This window comes from Hylaeus anthracinus, unplaced genomic scaffold (assembly GCF_026225885.1).
Source record: "Hylaeus anthracinus isolate JK02 unplaced genomic scaffold, UHH_iyHylAnth1.0_haploid 12001, whole genome shotgun sequence".
Classification (NCBI taxonomy): domain Eukaryota; kingdom Metazoa; phylum Arthropoda; class Insecta; order Hymenoptera; family Colletidae; genus Hylaeus; species Hylaeus anthracinus.
Window position 1 is genome coordinate 22,633,413 of NW_026534348.1, and position 25,789 is coordinate 22,659,201.

At 38.0% G+C, this 25,789-nt stretch overlaps 2 protein-coding genes across 10 annotated transcripts in view; one reads left to right on the forward strand and one right to left on the reverse strand.

The window, feature by feature from the left end:
* The window catches only part of LOC128891216 (uncharacterized), a 45,863-nt gene that overhangs the window by 11,024 nt on the left and 9,050 nt on the right, over positions 1-25,789 (forward strand). Inside the window, exons 1-5 of one of the 7 annotated variants that reach the window (XM_054150554.1) lie at positions 8,298-8,624; positions 13,426-13,538; positions 13,624-13,842; positions 17,730-18,148; positions 19,607-20,312. In XM_054150554.1, coding sequence (XP_054006529.1) covers positions 8,507-8,624; positions 13,426-13,538; positions 13,624-13,842; positions 17,730-18,148; positions 19,607-20,312 — 1,575 coding nt within the window. In that variant the 5' untranslated portion in view covers positions 8,298-8,506. Of the gene's footprint in view, positions 1-8,297; positions 8,625-13,395; positions 13,539-13,623; positions 13,843-17,729; positions 18,149-19,606; positions 20,313-25,789 lie in introns of those variants that run through there. The other 6 variants (XM_054150552.1, XM_054150556.1, XM_054150558.1 and 3 more) reach the window with 6 other exon arrangements.
* Positions 4,070-6,564, reverse strand: LOC128891257 (uncharacterized). Of its 3 annotated transcripts, none has more exons than XM_054150662.1 (3): positions 6,265-6,564; positions 4,708-6,095; positions 4,070-4,589 (listed from the first exon to the last, which is right to left on the reverse strand). In XM_054150662.1, exons 2-3 carry the CDS (start codon positions 5,239-5,241, stop codon positions 4,314-4,316), a joined length of 810 nt encoding a protein of 269 aa, XP_054006637.1. In that variant the 5' UTR covers positions 5,242-6,095; positions 6,265-6,564; the 3' UTR covers positions 4,070-4,313. The 3 variants fall into 3 exon arrangements, with proteins under 3 accessions (XP_054006637.1, XP_054006639.1, XP_054006638.1); XM_054150664.1 differs by having other exon boundaries at positions 4,070-4,238; positions 4,379-4,589; positions 4,708-6,564; XM_054150663.1 differs by having other exon boundaries at positions 4,070-4,238; positions 4,373-4,589; positions 4,708-6,564.

Sequence of the window (25,789 nt, forward strand, 5' to 3'; positions counted from 1 at the left end):
GCTTCCACTTATGTTCACTGTGTGTAGAGTGCTGGACATCTCATCCTCGTCGCCAAAATTATGTTGTCTTCCGCTTGATCTGTACTTTATTATTATTCGACAAGTACAATCGTCGAGCGAAATTTAAACGAAGTTAATATAGGTAAACGCGTGGTACTGGCTATAGGTTCTCGTGTCGGAACGGTTCGGACAATTCTCTGATGAAAAAGGGAAAAGTGGTAGGCTTTATAGATTTGGGAAAGATAGAAAATATAGGATAGAAGTATAGGATAGAAAGTATAGGAATTATCTTGAGTTTAGTGGTCGGCAAAGGAGAGGTAGCGAGGTCGAAGTTCGGGATGACTAATCAGGATGAAATCATGAGTTACCGGAGGAAGAAATTTCGAATGTTTGTTGGAGTTAAACGGAGGATCAGGAGAAGACAGTTATCTTAATTAAAAGTAATACAAATACTATGTTGGCATACAACATATGTTACACGTTAAAAAATTAATTTCAACCTTAAAGTATGCGTAAGGTAATATATAATATGCAGTATATAGTACATGATATTCAAAAAGTATATTTCTGATAGAAAATTGAAATTAAAAAAAAATACATCAATCGGGATTCGTACCCGGGGTCAAGCAGCGTTACAATCTAATATTCTACTAATGCATTCAACGAACATTGCTAGATGCTTTTATTGTACATCAAAAACAAACACCCGTTTTGAAAAAAGTCAAAATGGTTTTGCAATACTACATGCATACTACGACCCCCATAGGGTGTCGTTGCAAAAGCGATTGCAACATCCGTGCCTTCCCTTTGTTAGTGTGCTTTTTCTTATGTAATTACGTATATTCAAAAATAATGTTCATAAACGTTTTACCTTTTTTATTATACAATATTTTTTACATTGCATACTATCATTACATTCCACAAATAACAATTAGTACTTTATTATTTTCGTACCATATTATAAATATCATATCAGTTTTTTATTATTTACTACTTTAAAATTATCGTAACAGACTATTCTGTATCAATTAATTGCAATGCAATATAAACAGCCTTAACATATACATGACGTTTTTTAATAATATAATATTGAATATATATACATATGCAAAAGTAAAATATATAAGCTCGGGCACTTTATACTCTTAGTACGGTACTGAACCATGCTGAAAGGCGTTTTTAAATTATTGCCACACCAGCAGCAGGAGAGACGATACCAGCGCTGTGGTGTGCTGTGGTGGAGAGCGTGAAACTCAAGCCATTGTGCAAGCGCATCAGTCTTCTCGATTTCATAACGACAACACCATTGTAATTTTATGAGGCGAGGAAGCGTCCTTTCCGGGTGATTTTTTTTTTAAATTGTTCCTTATAAAATTCCGTTGTGGGGGATAGTTACACATTTTGTAATTTCGATTTTAAAACGTGCTAAAAATACGTTGAAAGGCAATAAAATTTTTTTTTTTCAATTTTTTCCAAAAAACGCTTGACGAAACGATAGATTTGCTTCCCCTGATTACGAAATGCATAATTATTATATGTTTTTTCATTATTGTGCCTGAAAAACGGGAAAAACTATCTAGTAGTTCACCTACTTTCCGTTGATGGCGCCAGTTTGTCTCCTGCGCACCCTTAATAGATTATGTCTATCTAGGAAGAACATTTCTATCATATTAATTGGGACTGCTTTGTCATTTATTAATTTACCTGTTTCATTGTCCAGTTTCCACTTCTTATTACTTGATTCCCCTGTAATTGTGGTTCCGTTTCTCAGATTGTTCCATTTTATTAGACCCTCGGAAATAAATTCCCTGGTGAATATTTGATCCTTCCATTTCCATATATCGTAGAATGCACATTCCGATATGTTTGGCCTGGTGTGGATTTTGTTGGTCGTGTGTGTTTCGTTGATTTGTTTATTTTGTTCTTTGATTTTCATAAATAATTGTAGCGTGGGGTTGCTCTCTTTACCTTTTTCGAATTGACGTACCCAGTACTTGTTGGCCAGAAAAATGGCTCTGTCTAGTAGTGTAGTCCAACCACACTTCATGTAGATCACATTAAGTGGAGAAGATATTCTGTATCCTATTGCTGACCCTTAAGGCTGCCGTTTTCGTTTTTCTTAAAGTGTCTTGTATATTTTTTTGTCCATCAAAAGTTAGGTACACCGGCGAGGCGTACTCCACAACCGATGATATCAGTGCTCTCGTAAACATCAACGCATGGCTCTGATTAGCCCCCTTATTACCATGGTAGAGAAACCTTATTATATTGGCTCTTCTTTTGAACTTTTCTACCATTTCCTTAATGTGTGGTTTGAAACTAAGTTGATTATCTATCGTGATTCCTAAAAATTTTGCTTGGTTGACGATTTCGTAATGATTTTTAGTACCTTTATTGATTTCTCTTGAGGTTGTTGTCCAAAACAGGTGATTTTGGTTTTATCTACTGATATTTCTAGATCCCTGCTTTTTAGAAAGGTATTTAGTTGTTGAATGATTTTCTTTATCTTACTCTTAGTTTCCTTTATGTCCTTGTCCTTTGTTATAATTCCTATATCATCCGCGTGAATTAATGTTTGTGTATTCTGGACTGTTAATTCTTTGGATAAACCTGCAATATATAGATTAAACAGGGTCGGGCTGATGATTGCCCCCTGAGGGACCCCTATTTTCCATGGGATTGTTGTATCATTCCCATTACTGTCCCTTATTTGAACATACCTGTCTTTTAGCCAGTTGCTCACCCATCCTAATATCCTCGGTGGGCATTTCTTCTCCATTAGTATTTGTATGAACTTGTCAAAGTTGACATTGTCATACGCCCCTTTTATGTCTATGTAAGCCGTTGCTGTGGTATTATTTTTTCTGCTGTTATCTTTTATTTCCATAACTATTCTATTTAGATTATCAACTGTTCCTCTTTTGTGTCTGAATCCGGATTGTGTTTCATCGATGATATTGTTTTCTTCTGCCCAAAGATTTAGTCTTGTATTTATTATTTTCTCTATAATTTTACCTGTACATGAAGTTAAAATGATTGGTCTCAAGGCTGCTTTTCCAGGTTTTTCCAGTAGACACATCCTACCCATTTTCCACTCTTTGGGTAGTGTCATTTGTTCCCAGGTCTCCTTTATAATGCAGCATAACAATTTTTTCATGAATGAAGACAATTCATTTATTATTATATAATCTATTTTGTCGTCGCTCGGGGCTGACGTTTTGTTCCTAAAACAATTGATAGTTGTTAGTATTTCAACATTATCTATTTTTTCATCCCATTTGGATGGTGAGGTGCTGATGTATCTATTTACATGTTCGTTTGTTTCTTTATGAGTGCTTTCCAAGTTACTGTTTCTTTCCACGAGTTTTGCTACTTCTATTTCTTCCAATTCCAACCTTTTTCTGGTGTTTAACGTCGATTTGTCCTTCATGTAGATATTCTTTATTCTTCTTACCTTGTTCCACAGTTTTCCACTGTTTTTTTCACTAGACAGCTCTTCTGTAAATGCAGTCCACGTAGCCTCCTTCTTTTCTTTTTTTAACTGTGACCATTTCATTCTGTTATATTCCATTATTGTATAGTCCTCGGGTTTACCCGTTCTCTATAACGTCTTCGAGCTTTTTTTCCATTTCTGCCATGCTTCTTCGCATTCTTGATTCCACCAGATATTTCTCTTCTTTCTATGGTCCTGACTTGAGTCCTCTTTATTTGTATTTTTCTTCCTTCTTTTATTGTTTATTTCTTCTGGTTGTGGTTTCTGGTTCTTTTTTTATTGTTTTTCCTATGCTGAGTCATTTCCTGAAAAGCTTCATATATATGATCACACCATCTTTGGTATTTATAATTGATGTTTGTTATACCTTCCCATTCTTGATTTATTACGGTTTTTTTCTCTTCTAGTTTTTGTCTGAACTCCATCCAGTTCACTCTTTCTTTGTTTTTATATAGTTTGCTGTTACCCAAATGTTTCTTGGACACGTCTGACTCCAAACCTACATTTTCGTTTGTATATAACCTGAGATTTATTATTTGGTGGTATTCGAATTGTTAAAACTTTTGTTATTCGTACTCCTCTAGGATTTCCTTTAAGTTCTTTCCTGAGATGTCTTGTGTTCCACAGTTCCACTCCGTATGCTTTGCATTTAAATCCCCTATTATTATTGAGTTGTCTTTTAATTCCAGATCCTCGAATAATTCTTTTCATTTTCCATAGCTCGCGTTTACTTTAGGATTTCTGTCTACAAAATTTATATCATAAATTTTGTTGTCATTCATATTCTTGATTGCGAACTTCATGTATTCGTATTAATTTTCTATGTTTTTTCTTTGGTTAATTCAATGTTTAGGTTATCTTTATATATAATTATCATACCTGTACCTGATGTGGTAAAGCTTTTATTATCCTTCCTGTTATTTTTATTATGTATAATGTTATACTCGTTGAATTTTTGAAATGTCCATTTGTACATCCAGGTTTCGTTTACACAAAATATATCGTAATCATCAACTATTCTTTTTAATTCGTTATACTTATTATTTAAGCTCCTAGCATTCCAAAAACCTAATCTTACATTATTGTGCATGTTCTCCTGTAATTTGTAAAATATTTTGTTTAGCAAGTTTATTTCTTTTGTAGCTAACAGTTAAGAGTTAGTAAAAATTTAGTATTTGTAGACCCTCCCATTCCTTTTCTGACATATATCCTACTTTTTCTTGGATTATATCTGACTCTTTCCCAGTATTCGCTTCTATGTCTTCTATCGATTCCTTCTGATGAATCGAGCCAGTCATTTTGGATATCCTGGATCTTACTTCTTCTTTGAACTCCTTATTATTTACTTTCCTGAAGTACATCTTTCTGTACCTGTCAGTTTGGTTTGAATTTCTGGATGATTTTATGAAACTAAGATCTTCGTCAAGCTCCTCCGTCCTCGTGGATTTGAAAGCCTCTTTGGGCAGGGAGTCCTCGAAGTTGACGTTCGTCCCGAATCTTCTTTGGGGATATCTGTTTTTTCTATTATAGTTATATCCTTCGTCGTGTAGGTCAATCCTTTTGGGGTGGTTAATTCTTCGATTTCTGTTAATTTTTTCAATAACCATATCTTCCATCTTCTCTTGGTGTATCCAGTCCAGTAATAGGTTTATATCTTCTTCTGTCAGTGGTCTTCTACCCTTGTGCATTGGTTTTGCTCTTATATTTTCGTATCTTTTATTTACTTCTTCTTCCTCTGCTTGAGCCATGGGGATGAAGGATTCATGTCTGTTTTTATGGTAATCCTCTATCGAGTGCAGATTTTCATATCTATTTTTTGATTCAAATGTTGACTGTTTAATTTCCTGGTTTCTGTTCCATCTGCCCTTGTTTATTGGAACAGATAAGTTTTCCCATCTTTCGGTTTCCTTGTATGAGTTCTTTCTTTTTGGTTAAAGCTTTGGGAAGTTCAGATCGTCCACTCTCAGGCTCTCTATCTCTCTATCATCTTTCCTGGATTTATCGAATATTCCCAGTTCCATTTTTGCTAATTGTCTTGCCTCGAGGAGGCTTAAATTTTTGTAGGCCATTAATCTTTCTGCTTAATGCTTAGTGTTCGCCCCTGCAGTTCACACATTGCAGTTTCCTATCGCAGTTACCATGGTAAACATCCCCACATATAAAACACATTTTCACTTCTCTTCTGCATTTTTGTCTGAAGTGCCCGTATTGCAGGCAATTGAAACACTGTTTTACCGCCTTGACGTATGGGGTTATCTTTAGGCTTATGACACCGTCATATATGCTTAACCTCGTTGGGAGCGAGTCTCCTGCAAATTTTAGTAAAATCATACCAGTCTCTTTGTAGTCCATTCCTTTTTCTGTTGTGACGCCTTTCGGCTGAGATTAGTCCTTGTCCCTCCTCTGCTTCCTGGATGAGTTCGGCTGGTGAGAATTCCCATTTCCTCGTGACACCTCATCTTTCCTGCGCCCTGAATGGGATGCGGAATTCCATGCTATCTTTATTTCTGCTTTGTAGTTCCTTTACTATTGTTTTGCCTCTGTGTGGATCTTTGAATTTTATTTCTGCTCCTCTATATGTAATCATTCTAATTGATTCGATCTGTGAATTAAATGTGTATGTTTTTGAAAATTCTTATATAGTTAACTTTTTTGATTTTTGACGCTGCTTTGAAATCATTCACAGAATTTGAGGTATTCGTCCTCTCTGGAATTTACCTCCTCCTCATCTTGGTCGACTTTGTAGAGTTCAGTTAGTTTGATGCTCTTACCTGAATTCGTTGTTATTACCGCTTGGACACGTGCGTCTTTATATCCCTTATTCTCTTGGAGACTATTGGTATTATAATTATTATTTTTCTCTCTAACTTCCTTTTCTATGGACCTTTTCCCTATATTCTCTTTCCTATCCACTGTTTCACTTCCTACGTATTTCTTTACATTTTTTTATCTGACCTCGTGCTTATGCGTCGCTATTTCATTTGATCTGTTGCTTTGTTCTACTCTTCTCCTTCTCTGGATTTCCGCCCACTCTTCCTCGCTTTCCGTTACATCCGGCGATCTGTCCACCACCTTCCTATGATCTCCTCCACTCTTGTATTGACCAGTCTAGGGAATTCTCTATGCCCGCCATGATTTCTTTGTTTATGCCCCTTCCACTGGGCTGCCCCTCCCTTATTCCCCCGGAGAGAGAAGCACTTTCCCCGGGAGAGGAGCTGGTTTTCCTCACTACTTACACTTGCGCTTTTCTTTCTCCTCTTGCACTCTCCCACTCCTGTCACTACACAGCGACCCACTTACTTCCTGGTTTCGGTCCTATATACCACTTTTCCGACACAAAATCACCATTCGTCTCCCATTCGTCTCCCAATTCATTTCGCCGGCGCCATGATCGGAAGTCCCGCCTCAGAGCATATATAGCATATTATATTCGGAGGTATTTTAAATTTATGCTAATGTATCATCATCTACTGCAAAGCCCCTAAATGCCTAGGGAAATAGCTTTTCTTGTTAGTATTAGACGAGGTCATTAGTTTTTGCTTATTTTTATTAATAGATTTTTTTAGTCTATTTTACTGTGTCTATTAATAAATTTATAATTATACGACAAGAATGATTTTATTAAAATTCAGTTAAGAAAACAGTTCTTAATATTAAGATGTATCCTTCGAGCAATGAAATTTCAAAGAAACCTATTGTGTTATCTAGTAGTGGGAATGCCATTTATTCTTCTACAAACTTTGATATTTCGTCATAGATAGCACTTCATCCCTTTTATAGAGTTGAGTACCTGTCGAAAAAATAATTTCATACTAACTTTAGTCTACGTATTCAAGAATTGAAAAAAGTACAAAATGTCCTTTGAAATATATATAAAATATTCTGTAAGTAGAAAAACATTACATACATTCTTCTCTGTAAAAAAAATCTCAGGGGCGTGTTGTAATTTTTGTATATAAAAATATCTTAAATTAACAAAGTTACGGCGTCGCTATTGCTTACATGAGTATTCCGTGGTGACCACACTGTTTCAGAGCTTTAAAAATCAAGCATTTTTTAAAAATATATTAAATTATTTAAGTGCTATCGAACAGCATGTTTGAACAAATAATTTTACTCAAAATGCCAGCGATTCAAATTTGCATCTACGATTTTTAGCACTGAAGAACGCCCATTTTTCACGTATAAAAAAACTAGAGTAAAAAAATAATAAATCGTCTCGATTGTACTTAGATAATTGAATATATTATTAACAAATGCTTGAGTTTTGAATTTCAAATAACCCAGTTTTCAGGTAGAACGGTCACCGCGAAAACATTTACTCGTGCAAAAGTACGATAACACCGTAACATTGTTAATTTAAGATATTTTTAAATACAAAAAATGCCAACACATGTATTAAAAACCATTCTTTTGAATACCCTACACAGCTTGTTATAATAGAATTTTCTGTTTGTCGCCAAAAAATTCGTAAATCTGCTTCTTGTTTCGGACCGTCCTAGGTAGGCTTCACCCTTAAGTGTTAAAGACAGTTTCCTTCTTCGGCGACTTCCCTTTCATGGTTCAGCCAACCTGGACCAAAGGCTGCTCGAGAGATTCGGTCTCGATTATCTCTGGTGGCCGCCTATAATTAAACCACGATTCGATTCGGTGGCTTCGTCCACGATAAATCGCCTCGACGTCGATTCTCCGACGAATCTGACGAATCCTCTGGGATTCGTCAGGCAATGTTGGGAGGGGGACGAGACGTCGAGACCGAGGACAGTGCCATCGATGTACTGGCTGTATCATCGAGCTAACGTCTGGCTGGTCTTTTGCAAGGGGTCGAGGGTCAGGTCTTCGAACATAATCGTCCACACGCCAGTCAGTAGCACCGCGGATTCTGGTACCACGCGACGCCGATTTCCCATAATACAGAAGTCGCAAAGTTAACCACTCGACACGAAACGTTTCGTGGATTCTCTTCCGGTTTTGTTCGTTTTTCTCTACGGGAAATCGGAAATCGTGACGATCATGACCGTGAACACGTTCGATCTCATGGACATCCTCGGGTTCTCGATCCTATTCCACTTCAGCGTTAGCCTGCTGCTGTTGGTCGTCTTGGTGCCGGTGTTTCTTCTCGTATATCCGGGTAAATATTTTCGAGGGACGTTCTTCGGACAGTTAGTTCAATCGTCGGGCGCAGCCAATACCAAATACTTTGTTATCATTAGGGTGTCTCTAGAAAACATTCCGGGTTTCGGTGACTTGATTTATTAAGGAGTAAACGATCATTTGCATCTGGATTTATTAATTTTTCCGGAGTTCTGTTCTTTGTTATTGTTGGGTGGCGCCAGAAAGAATTACGTATTTGAAAGTCACGATTTATTAACTTCTCCAGTGTTTCGTTCATTTTTCTTTGCGTGACAACAAGTATTCACGTGTATCAAGATATTTGAGGATCGATAAATGTAATTGTAATGTTTTGTTATTATTTTGAGGTCATAGAAAGTATTGTGCATTTGAAAGTGCTGATTTATTAACTTTATCGAACTGAATACTGTTTTTTTTTTTTTAAGGGTGGTTGAAAAATATTTATCGTATACTTCAAATTATTCAAAGTTTAAATCATAATAAATTCGAAAATTACAATAAACTCGTTGGTTAATCCGAAATACTTCATCGTTACTAAGAAAACCTTGATTAATGAACCTTCTCGCATTCCTGGATTTTTTCTTTGAAAAAAATATTCTTTCCATGCTCCGAATTGTTTGGAGTTCAATAATTTAATTGGAAAATTATATACGCGAAGTTCAGTAATTAAAACTAATTTATTTATCGTCTTGTTTCCAGTGCAAAAATTTGATCAAGTTTGAACAGAATATAATTAAATCCATACAAATATAATTTAATATATAAAAATATACCAAAATATATTATTTACAATTTAATCAATGTATTACTTTTTTTTGTGTATTAAACATGACACATGCCATTTTTAACAGCGTGTCATTGTGGAGGAACTATTATCTTCCCAGATAGCACCGGACGTCCCATGGACGTCCATTTTATGTCCAGTTTACGTCCAAACGTCCGACGTCCGTTGTTGGACGTCCTTAGGATATCCATGGGATTTAAATTTTGTACGTCCAGGAATGTCCGCTCTGAACTTTCTAGATTTAGGGAAAAATACTTTTTTTTAGACAAAGTAAATATTATTTATTAATATTATTTATAATATATAATTTATTCACTATGTAGAACAGAATATTTTTTTTCCGAATATAAAATACACTACTTACAATTGTAAATTAATTAATATTATTATCCCAGATAGCACCGAACGTCCCATGGACGTACAGAGAACGTACAGAAAACGTTCTGGGAATGTCCAGCACCGGACGTCCCATGGACGTACAAAAGACGTTCCTGTTCCTGTGCTACCTGGGTATACAGTCGTTATTTAATATTCGCAACAGAATATTTTTTTCCATAAATAAAACACATATTTATCTAATATTCGCAACAGAATATATGTGTGCACATGTAAAACAAAATGTTTATTCAATATTAGGAATGCAATATTTTTTGTACATATGAGATGTGATATGTATGTAATATTTGGAACTAATCAGAATTACCTAGTAAATTAATTCTTCTAACTTTTCAAAAAAAAGTTCAAGTCATTTAGACCAATTTCAAGAGAAGGAATTGTATTTTAAAAAGTATCCGAATATTAATACGAGTCACTATATAAGCCTAAAATATAAGTCGGTTTAGGAAAGTCGTTTATGGGTAAGTGAGGAAGCAGGTTGCGGTTGTAGTTCGAAAATCATCAGTTCGAATCCCGCCGGAGGTAAATAAAAATTGAAAGATTTTTGTTCGTCGTTTTCATGGAATCCAGTTTACAAGAAATAAATATATTTAACTAAAATCTACCAACAAATAAAAGAAAATATATAAAATTAAAATTTAATTTTTGATTAAATCTCAATTTTACAGAGAACGTTCTGAGAATGTCCACATCGGACGTCCCAGGGACGTACGTAGAATGTCCACGCCAGACGTCCCAGGAACGTCCTGCGATGTAACTGGGACCTTCCAGGGACGTTCACAGGACGTTCAGGCGACGTTTGGACGTTATCTGGGCGTCCATAGGACGTCCCGAACGTCCAGTACCGGACGTCTTATGGACGTACATAAGACGTCCCTGTGCTATCTGGGTTTTGACAGATGTCATCGAAAACATTTAGAGAGAAGTCGATATAGAGGTATGCGACGTTTATTATTTTAAGAAATTAATTACTTCGTATTAAAAATTAATTTGAACGTCCACGTGCGCTACTATGGGCCTGAAGAGGTTAAGAGATAACCACGCCAAAACATAATTTCACAGTGCAATCAGGGAGTGATACTCATGGAGGTAGTTGCCTCTCCCCCGTATGAAAGAAATAACAAAGATACTTCTTGACATTTGCCAAATATAAACGAATTTTAAAGAACCTTATATTGACTCCTTCTATTTGAAATTTCTGGTGCCACTGTATGATTCGCGACTTTCTGTCATAATTCTGAAAGGAATTCCATTTCTCTGCAAGTCTTCATTTTCAGGACGAAAAAACATTCTATCAAAAGAGAACTGAATCATTGCTAGAAGAAGGTTATGGACAGAGCAAAGTCTGGGTTATGAACAATAAATTCACCGAACACATTACAGTTTTATTTATAGAATCACAGTTTTCTTTCTAGAAATGACGCAAAAGCTTTCTTTCAGAACTCATTCCAAGAAAAAGAAATTCAGAACAAAATGAACCATGGAAACTCAAACAAATGCATAATAATATTGTTTATATATTAATAATCAGCATAATAGGAGTTTAATACAAAAATAATTTTTATTTAGATTTTTAAAATAAAATGGCAATGCAAGAACCATTACACGACAAATCTGTTTCGAATTATTCTACTCGGCAGCGTAGCGGGTCTCTCAGGTATGGTGAGACAATGAAAAACCAAGTATTTTCATTTTCTACATATTATGTATAGACTGTGGAAATACATACGCATTTTTAAAAAATCAAGTTTCGCAAGAATTGGTAATGTTTGAAATAAAATCTCTTTTTCAGCACAAAATTTAGAGAAAAAAATGTCTCTAATAAAAAATGTTCTCAACTTTTCGTAAAATTTCTATGTAATCCCACAGTATACATATATCATGCAAGAAAATGAAAATACAGTTTCTTACTCTAGGTCTCACTATAACTGAGAACCCCACTGCGTCGATTATAAAGTCAATCTCGTCGTAAAATGGCATCGTTATTTTATTAAACAATTCAAATAACAATCATTTTTTTATTATTAACTATAGTATAATAAACCTCAGCAAACAGATCATCTACCAACTCAATTGTTTTCGAAGAAAAAATTCTTGAATACATAATGGTTATGATTTTTAAGAATTTGATTTACACGGGAGCAAAGTGGTTTCTCCCTTTAAAAGAAAAATAGAAAGCTTCGCCTTTGTTATTTATTGATTTGCATTAATCGGTAACGAATCGTTGACACGTTATTAACTAAAAGTTACTCTTCGCGTGCCAAACTTTTCTACTGGAGTATTCGGCTGAATTATCGCGAAACGTTAAACTTTGGATACACGCAAACGTCGCGATGATTGATAGGAAATTACATGTACGACACCGGAACGGTTTATACATGTCTGCGTCTGGGGCAGATACCGTTTCAACGAAATACTCCGGAATTATTGTAAACATAAATAATGAGATAATTGAGGAAGACTTTTTGTCTCCGTTGAGATTCCAAATTAAACGATAAATGTTTCGCGTGCAAGCGCGCAATACACTCTGGGTCAAGAAAGTTTCCATACAAACCGACTAGAATTTCTTTATGAATCTATTACGATGTATTTATAAATATTTTTCTGGGGTCGATTATGATCTCTAGAGTACAGCGATTCACATCGAAACCATTTCCATGTTATTTTTTTATTGTTTAGTATCAAAAATGGGAAAGTAAAAATCTACGTACTTTGTGAAGGTCAAAGAATAATGAGATAATTTAAATTTCTATACGGAATATTCCAATTTTCCATGTTCCATTCTCTGAATTAGTTTTTTCGTAAGTTCAGGACAAATCGAATTCCACACTGATAGTGTCGTATTTTATAAACTGTTTTTTCTTTTATGTCTAATGTTGTATGTTTCTTAGTTGACGTTAGAAATGTTTGAAAAGTTCAATTTAGCCATTGATAAGGTTCGAGGAAACGTATTCTGTGATTATAATTATCGAGTAATTATTACGATAAATGAATAATTGTACACGATTAACTCCGAAAAATGACAAATTACAGATGTATGATTGCAGGATACGAATGTAGTTTATGATTACCGATTAATCTGACAGTGATTGCAAACAAAAGTAATCGCAAAGTAATCACTGCCTACCTCTCGTATGTAACTGCTTTGCTGAGTTGGGAAAGTTGTAATCGAAAAAATGACTAATAAATATGACTGCAATAATTCGTACAATAACGATTAATAATTAAAGAATATTAGTTATGGTTAGAATTCTTTGTGATTAATGACTAGTAGTCATGCACTCATGTCATTACTGAATAATGATTACTTAGTTTTGTCGTGTTCCAAAATTAAGCATTGTAAGATAAAATGGTAATATTCTATTAGGCGATAGAACTGTGTTAATTGATTCAATTAACACAAATATAATTTTCCCAATGGTATTCCTCGTTATTTGTATCGCTAGACTGTGTGGATTGTATGCATTTATGACGTATGCATATATGTATAAAAAATATATGCTAACCACGTGTACGTACACTTATTCAAAATAAATCTACTACAAATGCATAAAATCCGCATAAAGTTTAGTTAACACGTTTCTAAAAGGTATTACTCGTTGATTTTAATCCATTCAAGTGTTAACGTGGTCGAGGAAGGGTTGGATACGTTTCGTTAAATGGAAATACCCGAACGTTGTCGTCGTGGAGGAGAACACTATACGAACGATCTTGGACCAATTTCGGAATCACGTAGGTGCAAAACGATCAATGACTCGTATTAACGGACTTTAGTTGTCGTGATCCTTTGTAACTCGTAAACTTGTCACAAATTTAGGGCATTTATACTTTGCTGATTCAAGGCCGTTCGATCGCGGAAGGTATACGAGGCCATTTAGTGCACTTGACTTCGTCCAGGAGATTCCTGCGGGCAGGCTTGTCCACGAGATGGGGTCTATACGTTTGGAGGGATCTCGATTATTTCTCGGTGGACAATCATTTGTTGAATTCACCGTGCTCTTTTAGAGGTCGACCTATCACGGAGTTTAACATTCAGGTCAGTTAATGATTTATAATTCCATCAGATGACCTTTCATCATACTTTATATGACTTTGTAAGGATTTACTTTTCTAAAATCATTCTCTAACATGCATAGTCAACATATTATACATATTTAAATTAGTAATATAAATATTTGGGGTGAAGTATTTAGGGCGGCCACCTTAAGTAGGACACTCAGTACGTAAATAGATTATGTACACAAATTATTCCTGTGCTAATCGATTAATGACTATTACTGTATTCATCTTCCTATTTTGTTATTGCCCAAATTTTATATGTATGTACATCGTCCTCTCCTATTATATCTAAATTTTAAATGAATAATTAATATATTAGTATACTAATTTATATAAAAATATTGCATATACAAAAAAACCCTTACTAACATATTTTTGTACAATACATAAATATTTATGAATGAAACAAAAAAATTATAAATTATAAATTTTTCACTGACTTGCCACTCACTTTTTCACAAACTTTCCACTTTACAAGTTCGCAGCCATTAGCTCGATATTATTCGCGACGAAGGGTTGTTTGTCACGAATAATACCGATTACCAGGTCTCACCACGTGGAGGTTGCTGCGACTGGAGACCCGGAGATACATAGAAGGAATCAAAGTTCCTTCGATCTTCCTCTACATAGTGTATACATCGATGCATACTCTATACAGGGTGTCTCAAAACTCGGGGAGGAGCCGGAAATGGGGGGTAGCTGAGACGATTCTGAACAACAATTTCCTTTGCAAAAATGTCGGATGGGACTTCGTTAAGGAGATATTAAGCGAAAACCCCGACCAATCAGAGCGCGCGTAGACCGTTGGAGCGGCCGCGGTAGCGAAGGCTACGCGCTAGGCGGCAGCGTCAATGTCCTTCGATGCACGTCGAGTCACTTGTTCGCGTACAAGCGCGGCCGTCAGCGCGTAGCCTTCGCTACCGCGGCCGCTCCAACGGTCTACGCGCGCTCTGATGGGTCGGGGTTTTCGCTTAATATCTCCTTAACGAAGCCCCATCCGACATTTTTGCAAAGGAAATTGTCGTTCAGAATCGTCTCAGCTACCCCCCATTTCCGGCTCCTCCCCGAGTTTTGGGACACCCTGTATATGGTAGAGTCCACGAGCTTAATACTAAGTACGAAACCATGGAAATCAAAGAAAACAAACTCCCTTTGATTTCCAAAGTCTATGTCTAACTCTGCCAAATAATTATTTGGAAGTTAAATGGAAATCGCGACACGACGCGACCACGTAACTGGACTTACAGAGTCAGTCCAGTTTCCTCTGGTGGGCCTAATTCGAGAGAAAGACGATCAACGTCTCCGCCAGTACTTTACTCCCTGCATACCTGCTGCCGAAGGCCCGGTCCCGACCTTACAGTGTACGACGCAAAGATTTTGATGTATGGTTCATTTAGTATTGCTATTAAATGAAGTGATCGTCAGCTTGCGCATTTGCGGTGGGTGTTGCCGCAGCAGCCACTCACACACGTATAATTATAATTAAAAAAAAACTGATATTAAGAACTGTAACTTTATTCGTACGTTTATTATGATCTAAATAAACGGAAAATAGTCGTCAGCTGACTTGATGGTGGGGGTATGTACGTCAGCTTCCCGCTCAAACGTGCAAAAAAAATGCGCTGAGTAAACTTATATTAAAAAAGCTGAAATTTGGTGAAGTGATAGTCGACTATAACAGTTTCACGAAAATAATTGTCCGCTGAGCTTTTCGCGGTGGAAAAGTGCTCAGCTGACGACTGAAAGATGCGGCGCATCGCAATGCATGCGGACGTATGACATCCATTACTGCATCAGCTGAGCACTTTTCCACCGCGAAAAGCTCAGCGGACAATTATTTTCGTGAAACTGTTAAAGTCGACTATCACTTCACCAAATTTCAGCTTTTTTAATATAAGTTTACTCAGCGCATATGTTTCGCATGTTTGAGCGGGAAGCTGACGTACATACCCCCACCATCAAGTCAGCTGACGACTATTTTCCGTTTATTTAGATCATAATAAACGTACGAATAAAGTTTCAGCTTTCTTAATATCACCTTTTTTTGAATTATAATTATTAAATTATACGTATGTCGGTGGCTGCCGCGGCAACACCCACCGCTATCATGGAAGCTGACGTTCACTTCGTTTATTAGCAGATCAAATTGAACACTAGCCGAAAATCTCAGATTTCTTACGATAATTCACTTAAAATGGCAGCTGGCACCTGGACTATAGAATCCGAGACGGAGTTCTACTCCCTGGACATCGTCAGGCGAAGTACAGGATACGACTTGCACCGTCTTATGGGTCTTTTGAACTGCGCTGCGCCGGGAGCCTGGACTTCGCCTGACGCGTACAGAGAGTAGAAGATTCCTCGGAGGCGTCGATTGACCCTCTCTCAAATCAGACCCACTAGAGGACGGCAACCGAGCTCGGCCAGTCACGTGGTTGGTCTCTCTGCTTATAGCATCAAACAATAGTAACCGAAGTGAAGCACGAAATTGTGAGTCCAATATGGACTTACGAACAAACACAAGAATTGAAGAAATGATTAATAATTATTTGGCAGAGCAAAGACACTCGTACACGCACGCCTTAAAACTAACCAATACCAAACTACGAAATTAAGGGAAACTACAAATAGGAGGGACGTGAGACGCGGACGCGCGATCGCGAGATCCATATCGATCGAAGGATCAACGACGAATGATCTTTCATCCCTCGTATATCTGTGTCGGTCGAGGGGCGCGGCTCGCTTATGCGTCTCGAAGTAGAGAAGGGGAAGGGCGAACAACAACCGCGTGACGTTCAATTCGAAGGCTCGTTGAATCCATCGAGAAAATAATTCGTGAAACATTAATATCACAGCAAAATCATATTCCCCATAGTTGTTTAAATAATAAGTCTCGTTAATAGTTAATTTAACTATTGTCAAAAATTGATATTTAGTTGGTCTGATTAATAGATTTTAAAATCTTGACAAATTTCTCAGGATTAATGTCTCGAATGGATACTTATTCTGAACCGTAATTGTTATTAATATTTAATCGAACACTGAATGATACTGTATGTATCGCAACATTGGTATAATAATCTGAAACTTTAAAATGCATTAAATATGTTCATCTCCGAATTAATTGAATATTTACAATGCACATAGTAACATTCAGTCTTCGATTAAATATCAATAAAAATCACGGTTCAAAATAAGTATTCATCAAACACAGTAATCGTGAGAAATTGTTATTTGATTATATATCGTTATATATAACAATATATAACAGATATATCTGTTAGCTGGAATAACTACAAATTAATTTCTGATAATAGTTACATTAATTATTAACAATATCTGTTGAAGCAATGACCGAAAAAATGACTTTGCTGTAATATTACACCGCTCGGACAGCGGTAGATGCTTTTTCTAAAAATGTTCAAAATCATTACTAACCAATAAGGTTTCTGGAAGAATGATAGCTCAAGAACTAATTGACCGATTTTTTTTAAACTTTACATACATTTACGTATTCGCCGTTTCCTGATTTCCGTATCTAAATCTAACAATCATCCATGCTTGCTTAATTTTTACTTCTCTCCTCAAGTATTTTAGTAGCTCCAATGTCCACATCCTCTCGTAATTTCTACAAAACTTCGAGTTTTGTATTTTATTATATCTTTCCTGGCCTCGTATTTCCTTCTCTTTATGAGACACATCCTCAATTATTTCCAACCCTTCGTTCCTTCTTTCGCTAACTTTGTTCATAACCCATATCTTTCGTAAAAGTTTCTTCTTCTTCTTTCCCGCAACTTGACATTTTCAATTTTCAATTCAATCCTGAGCTTGTAACGTGGCTGTTAGCGATAAATTCCTGGGTTTCAGGACTACGTCAGCGACCTCACCTCGAAATTCTTCCCACGGGGACAACCACCGTGGCAGGTGCACGTGATAAATTGTTTCCTTCGCGGAGAGGAGTGTCAAGTATGCCTAGTTAGAGTCCATCATCTGCTCCTCCGACAGGAGCATTTAGCGGTGGCAGACTTCCTTCCGTTAAAGCAAGCCACAGAGGGATGGACGTGTCAAGAGCCGGAATCACCATTCACGAATCTCTATGCGGAGCCATGCGCTCTTCCCAAGCTCTATCAGAAGCTCACGGAGAGCTTCAGCAATTATTGGAACGAGTTCCTCTACAACAACGATCCAAACGAGCGACCGGAGATTTTGAAGAAGCAAATTGGGATATTTCAGTGTGTGAAAATTGGCATGATTGTTTTGGTGTTCTTGCTGAAGGAACTGACGAGGTACGGAATTAAGTTCTTGCATATTCAGTCGATTTTTAAGAGAGATGCCTAATTTGTTGATTTATTTTTTAAGAGTATTCAGGCCATGCATGCCTATTTCACTTTTTTCTGTAATATTTGGTTTGCCATTTATAAAACATTGTGACTTGGTATGGTTTTGTTATTATTTTTTACAAAATATGTTCACTTGTGTAAATATATTACTAATTAAATACGTAAAAATAGACTGATAAGAATACAACATGTAAAAAAGAAAAAGAGTTTATTAAATAGAAATTGCAGTAAATATTTACATAAGTAAATATGTAAGTAAATATTTACTATTTCTTACACATTTACTGCAATTTACCTAGTAGTTCAGTAAGGTCTAGTGAATTTACAAGAAGCTCAAGTACCTCGGCAACCATACTCCAGCTGCGACTAATTGTAAGCACAGCTACAGCCCCTGAGGGAAATATTTATTATTTCATTAGAAAAGTAATAGTTTGCTTCTAATTCTTTTGTTTCATGTCAATAATACGAAGAAATAAGTACGTTATTTTGGACAATAAAAAAAACCACTTATATTTCAATTAATATACATTTCATGTGTACATACAATAGGAATGTAGTACATAAATAGGTGACTCGAATTTGGAAAAAATACTCTCACATTTCGATGAAAAGTTTTTTGTCTCATCTTCTAAAACATGATCTATACTTTTAATACGAAATGTATCATACTATAAAATATAAATATTGTATATATTTATATATAAAGATTGCAAGTACTAGACATATTACGTTTCATCATCAACATAAATTTCTTCAATAATCTTACTCAATAGACAATATTTATCGCAGGAAACGACGTCTCATGACTCGCGAAAAATCGACATCATTTAATTCCCCTAATGAGATATGCAGGTTTACGTGCACTTTTTAGGAATCATCAGTAAGACGCGGTTGGTTGCAGCTGATGTCACAAACACCAATGAGAAACTATTAATATCACGTTATGAGAATTTGTCTGTTTTTCTGAATTTTTAATATGTTTCTTTATATTCTTATAATTTCAATTTTTTCAGCTTATAACTTTATACCGGTTAGACTTACGAGATTTGTACACGAGTCTTATTAAAGAGCATTCACTTTGCTATAAGAATATACGATCTTATAATATTTCTGTTTTTTCATTCTCAAAATATAAAAATCAGAATGCAAAAAGTTTTCTTTAAGTGCAAGAACTCGACCTCTGTGCGGAGGTACTAAGAATGGAGATATAGAGCTAAAATTTTTAAGGAATTTGATGTTAGTCATTTCGAAGCATTTAAGACCCTGGAAGCATTCAAATTCGAAAGTCACCCTCTTTAAATCTACCCTGGTACATATAAAAAAATTAAAATTCTATATCAACATTCCATAGCTTCTTCTTTACGGAATTTTACATGATACGATTGATATCTCCATTTATTTTAGACAGTATCGAAAAGGTGAGCGATCCAGGTTCACCGACATCTTCTCGATCTTCCAACGAGAAGCCTCCAAGCGAAACTTTGGGTTCTTGGTCTTCCTCCGTGCCCTACTGATGTCCCTAAACCCCATAGACGCTGTCCACGGCATCATTCTTTGGTTATGGTACCTGGCAGTAACGTTGACGTTGAAAACTCCAGTGTTGATGCTGAGGGAAGTGCGTGCCCTGAGGTCCCGTCACAAACACTATTATCCCGACACTCTGACGTCCATGCTGTGGTATTACCTTCCTCTGGTGCTGCAGGCTGGCCTAGAAGTGGTCTCCATCACCTGGACAGGGATCAAGGCGCCTAAAATAATCCTGGAAGAGTTGTTCTTGAAACACCCTCAATCCAATCGTCTGCAGACCACGTCACCTTGTGGACGAAAGGTGGTCGCGTGGTCGGAGGAGGTGGAGCTTGAGGTTCTTCGAAAAATCTCCAACATGACGGGAGCAACCCAGGCGGAGATCTTGCTGACAGCGACGGTGGACGCTCTGAAGCAATACTTTCGACATTCAGGTGTCAGCATACCGGACGACGTGCTCGCTACTGGCAAGTTTACCAAACAAAGAGCCATATTCGTGCAGAATCACGAAGCCAGGGGCATACTGTGTCTCGCGTTGCCCACGAAGACGCCACTCTTCGAGGACGACTTGGTTGAGATTTTGCAGGTTTGTGTGATTAGAAATGTGAATCGTTAGGGGAAATGAGGTTCAATTGGTATGGTACTGGTGAAAGGTTGTGGGTTAGTATTTTGATGGCTATTACATGAATTTAGTCTGAAAGTATCTGTTTAAGGGCAGCTAGTGTAACTACCATAATTTCGAAAGTAGCTTTGGAGGTTATAGGTTTTTAACGTATATTTTAATATTAGGAGGTTGCATTGAAAGCCGCCGTTTATGTATACGTGGATTTTACTGCGAATACTGTAGACAGTGACCGCTTGGGATTCTAGGCCCAGAATATTGGGATTCTTCCCATTTTCCTTCCTTGGGCCTAGAATCCCAAACGAGACACTCCGTATCGATTTCAAGAACCACATGGTGCTTACTGCATCAATGGGACCGCTCGGGGCTGAACCGAGTTTTTTCCTTTAAAATTAGCAAACTTTGAAGCGTTATAGCTTGAAAACTAATAAAAATCGGCTAAATACATTAAAGCTTAATGAATTCGTCTTGAATAGTACTATCGCATGGTATAAAAAATATATATATAGTTCCATTTGAAAAACGAAACTTGACCATCACATCTCGTTAAATAACAAAGTTAACAAAAATTTTAATCAGAAAAATGTCAGGAATGTGATGTGGTAACAGTTTTACAACAAAAAACGGTAATAATAAAAAAAGTTTGATCTTACTGTCCATTTATTGTAGAGAAACTTGTGTATTTAAGGAGACTGATGAATTATATACACTTTCATGTGTATCTCATAAAATATTGATTGAAAAATGAAATACCAGATGTGACGTCATTTCCAATACGAATTTTATGAATATATAGGGAAAAATATGCATGTATATAATATATCTAAAGACGCGGTAGCGTCTCGACGCCAAGTTCATGAAAAATCATACAACCACCCTGTATAACGTGGCGCTACCGCTATCTTTTACAGGAGAGATGGTCCATTCTAACCTAACTTAAAAGTTCTTTCAGTAATATCTGATCACGTCTGCAATATTTCCTAAATTTAAACGCATTTTTCTAATGTAAATCGCATATAAGCTTTCGAATAAAATCAAAATCAATCAAATCGATACACGTACAACAGGGATATCGTAATATCATGTCACGATACATCCCAAAATATTACCGTCTTATACTTTTCCAGTCGATTTTTCGTCAACACTTAGGCAGTAGGAGCTAAGGCCGTTCGTCGATTCGTCGACTTTCGGAATCAGTCGGCAGGGTTCGCCAGCCGAAATTGTAATATGGCTATCGGTCACGCCGCTCGTTCATTTGTAACCTATGCCTAATAACCTATACCTAACCCAGACCTAACCCAGACCATACACACATGGACTGCTCAAGCTGTAGTGTAGTCCGTAACCAACATCTCCCATGCCTAAGTTACGAGTAAGCAGTTATGCGCAAGCGCTGTAGTCAATGGGCGATAGCAGTGGGGAAAGGCGCGAATTGAAATTTTGGACGGTTTGGCGAACTACTGTTTGAGTATATAGAATTGTGTATATGTAGAAATGTAGAAATGTATATATAAATGTATATTGAGTATATGTCTATATACTCAAAGGAACTACTCTTCGACCATTGGCCAAAGCTGCATCAGCCTGTCATTGATTTTTGCTATAGTTCTCGTACTCGTCGCATGCGCATTAGCGTCAAGTCTCACTCTTGGTATGGAGATGTTGGTTGATGATGGAGATGATGCTCTGCTCAGTATATAAAGAGTAGCCCCTCCCCCCCCCCTCTCTCTCTCTCTCTGTGTTTGAGTGTGCAGTTCATAATACAAATTTCAGTAAATGTTCATTTTGTGCAAATAAGAATAAGAGAGAACGCATGGCAGGATGTCTCACTGCAAGAAATTTAAATGTTAAAGATGAAGCGAGAAATACAAAAAGAAATCCACTATTTACAACGCACAATTCATTGCATTAGGATACAGTTCATACGTTCACAGAACGCATGGCAAAAAGTCTTGTAACAAATTTAAATAATGAGAAAATGAGAAAATGAACAGAGATCCACTATTTGTAATAGATAATTTATTGTATTACAATAATATAGAAAAAGAAAGGTCAAACTTAGTCCTTTATGTACAGTAAAAATTCAATGGGTACCGGGACATAATGGGATAATAGGCAATGAAAGAGCCAATAGACTAGCCAACAGGGGTTCCGACGAACCCCCAATAGGCCCAGAGCCGATTATCTCATTACCAGAAACAGCATACACGATAGAGATCGAGAAACTAAGAAACACCACGAAGCAAGCCAAGACTTGGCTTAACCTAAGCAAAGAAGACGCTAGAAATGTAGTGAGTATACCAACAGGACACGCCCCCCTAAAGGCGCACCTAAACAAGATAGGCAAATGCCCTAACAACGTTTGCAATCAATGCGGAGAAGCCTCCGAAACGACAACACACATCCTATGCGAATGCCCAAGATTAATGATGAAAAGAAGCAGACACCTAGAACAATTCATCATCAACCCCGATGAAGTCCCCGAGACTATTAGAGCCAAAAAAGATAGCAGCATTCCTTACAGACGTAAATCCATGGAAATTAGACGATGGTAATGAAAGAGAATGAAAGGGGAACCATGGAGATCCAAACAACTACCGGAAAACGGGACTCCCCGGCAAATACCCAAAACGGGAAACCAACGGATTCCTGCCGAGGAAGAGGATCACAGAGGGGAGCGAGGTTGGGCTCCCTTCTCCCCTTTCTCACCATCCAACACCAAGCAGGGAAGAAGTACCAGAAAAAGCAAGGGAGGAAATAATGGAGTGGACCCATAGGTGACCGTTGTTTGACACCAAAGCCAACCAGCGGTCCACTGGGACCACCCCATTATTACACACTAGAACAGAACAGAATAGTTAAGAATAGTACAGTAAGACAACGAGAGGGGCAAGGGACACGCACTGACAGGCAAGCTGACAGAGGGGAGAGCCCAAAATGTGATCGCGGACAGGCAACATTGCCAGAAAGCAGAAATCGCATGGGCCCCCTAGGCTGTGTCCCCATCAGTCTCCGCCACCACACCAAACAAGGAAAAGCCAAGCAAGCGATATGGCACAGCGATAGAGATATCGGAGTAGCCACAGGAAGGATCATGGCACATCGATAGAAATATCGGCGTGGCCACAGTAAAGTGCACGACACGTCGATGGAAACATCGGGGTGGCCGCAGTAAGGATTATGGCACGTCGATAGAAATATCGGCGTGGCCACAGTAACAGTTATGGCACGCTGGCAGTAATGCTGGTGTGGCCACAGTTAAGAATAATTACACCGTCGTAGGAGAAGGGGTCACGGAACCACACAGATGGATCCACCGACTCCACGGAAGGGGTGGTGTCCCTTGTCATAGAACAAGGAAACAGCAAGGCAGGCACCAGACAGATCGAGGGGCGTCTCGCAGGAAACTCGCACATAAACGACACTGCACAGATCCCCTACTCCGCAGGGTGTAGAACAGAAGTAAATAGCAAGTGAAAGAGTAGAGCACGGGACAGGCCAAGGTACCACACCAAGAGCCAAGAGCGGGAATATCCAGCACTTTACTCACCGTAGGCTACCACACCTACGGCTGACGACGTCTGAGTCCCCCCGCTCGCGTCCCGATCAGACTCCTCAACACAGCGAACGAAGAGGAAAGTATATAATAGAAAGTACGCAAGGCAGAGGGATGCGCTGACTGCGCCTCAGCGCTTCCACCGTTACAGAGTACAATAACCATATTTTAGAAAAGGGTCCGCGCACCTCCCCATAAGATGGGAGGAGTTCGGATCCAGGACGGGTGGTAACCGTCCGACCAAATTACACCATCGTAGGAAAAGGGGTCATGGAACCACACAGATGGATCTAAGGACCCTGTGAAAGGGGTGGTGACCCTTCCAAACTGTAGAAACAACCTTCCAGTGGGAAAAGGGGGGAATCCAACTTGGTCCCCTTGGAGCGGGTGGTGATCACGTGCTACGCAAGGAATTCGCCATGTCTTCGGGGTTGAGAGTCAGGGGGAATACAAGAATAATCCAGCCTAATACCAGTAGAGTAGGCTCGTCGAGTAGGAAAGAGTGGCAGCAAGGACGGGTTGGCAAGCCTGATGGCTGGGGTCCATCCACGGAAGTCGCGTCTGATCATCAGACACGCTGTGGGACCCCTCACCTGAACACTTCTCCCTGACGCTCTTAAACAAAAGGAAAGTTTTAGAAATAGGAATAGAAACGACAAAAACAAGATATATAGAAGCATGTATAAGCCGGTAACCCTGGCACGGATGAACAGTGGCGGGTCTTCATTCGGATCAGGGCCCGAGAGGGATAGTTACACAAAAGGGGGGGGGGGTGGAATTTTGTAAACCCGCGATTACTTAGTTATATAGAACCCCCAAAGGAGGTGGGTAGAGGCAAGAGAGACGGGGGGAGTGCTTGGGACTAAAAGGGAAGGAGGGAGGGGGATGGTAACACCAAAAGGGAACCAATCCAGGCAGAGATACGGATACTCTGACTGAGAACGAGGATCGAATAACGACGTCAGGCTTAGAATGACAGGGGGTGGATAGGACTCTCAACCTTGATGCATTGTGTAAAGGGGCGAACATGCAGGCTGGTACTGCAGGTCCTGAGGGATGTCGACTGCCCGACGTTCAACTCCGCTTCGCCATTACCGAGGAATAGGCAGCATAGTCCCGCCCAATGATGGACCACCCCCAGCGGAGTAGCGCGTATCCTCGTAAGGATAGACCCGGGTCAAAAGAAAACGAGGATGGCCCGAAACGCGGGGGATAGAAGAGAATCTTGACCGAGGAAATGCGTTCCCGCCGGCCCAAGGCTCCTCGCCTAAACCGGTGTGACTGTGGACACGGCTGCTGAGCCATTAGCCCTAAGAAGCACTGGGGAGTGCACCGGCATTCCCCCCCGGTACTCAAAGCAAATCTATGAGCAAATCTAGTTCTTTAAGTTTTCAAAAGTATGCACAACACATGACAGAAAGTCATGTTGCATTTAAATGTTACTGATAAGCTGATTACATTTTTTTTTTAATAAATTGCTTGCAATGAGACTTCTTGCAATGCGTTCCGCGTACGTTTGAAACCTTAAAGGATTCAAACTGATCTCCCATTTTCTATATTATTGTAATCACTTTATCAGTAACATTTAAATTTCTTGCAACAAGACTTTCTGTCATGTGTCGTGCATACTTTTGAAACCTTAATGGACTAAGTCTGTCCTTTCTTTTTCTATATTATTGTAATACAATAAATTATCTATTACAAATAGTGGATTTCTGTTTATTTTCTCATTTTCTCATTATTTAAATTTGTTACAAGACTTTTTGCCATGCGTTCTGTGAACGTATGAACTGTATCCTAATACAATAAATTGTGCGTTAGAAATGGTTGATCTCTCTATTCATTTCTCATTTCTTCTTTAATAAATTTCTTGCAATGAGACTTT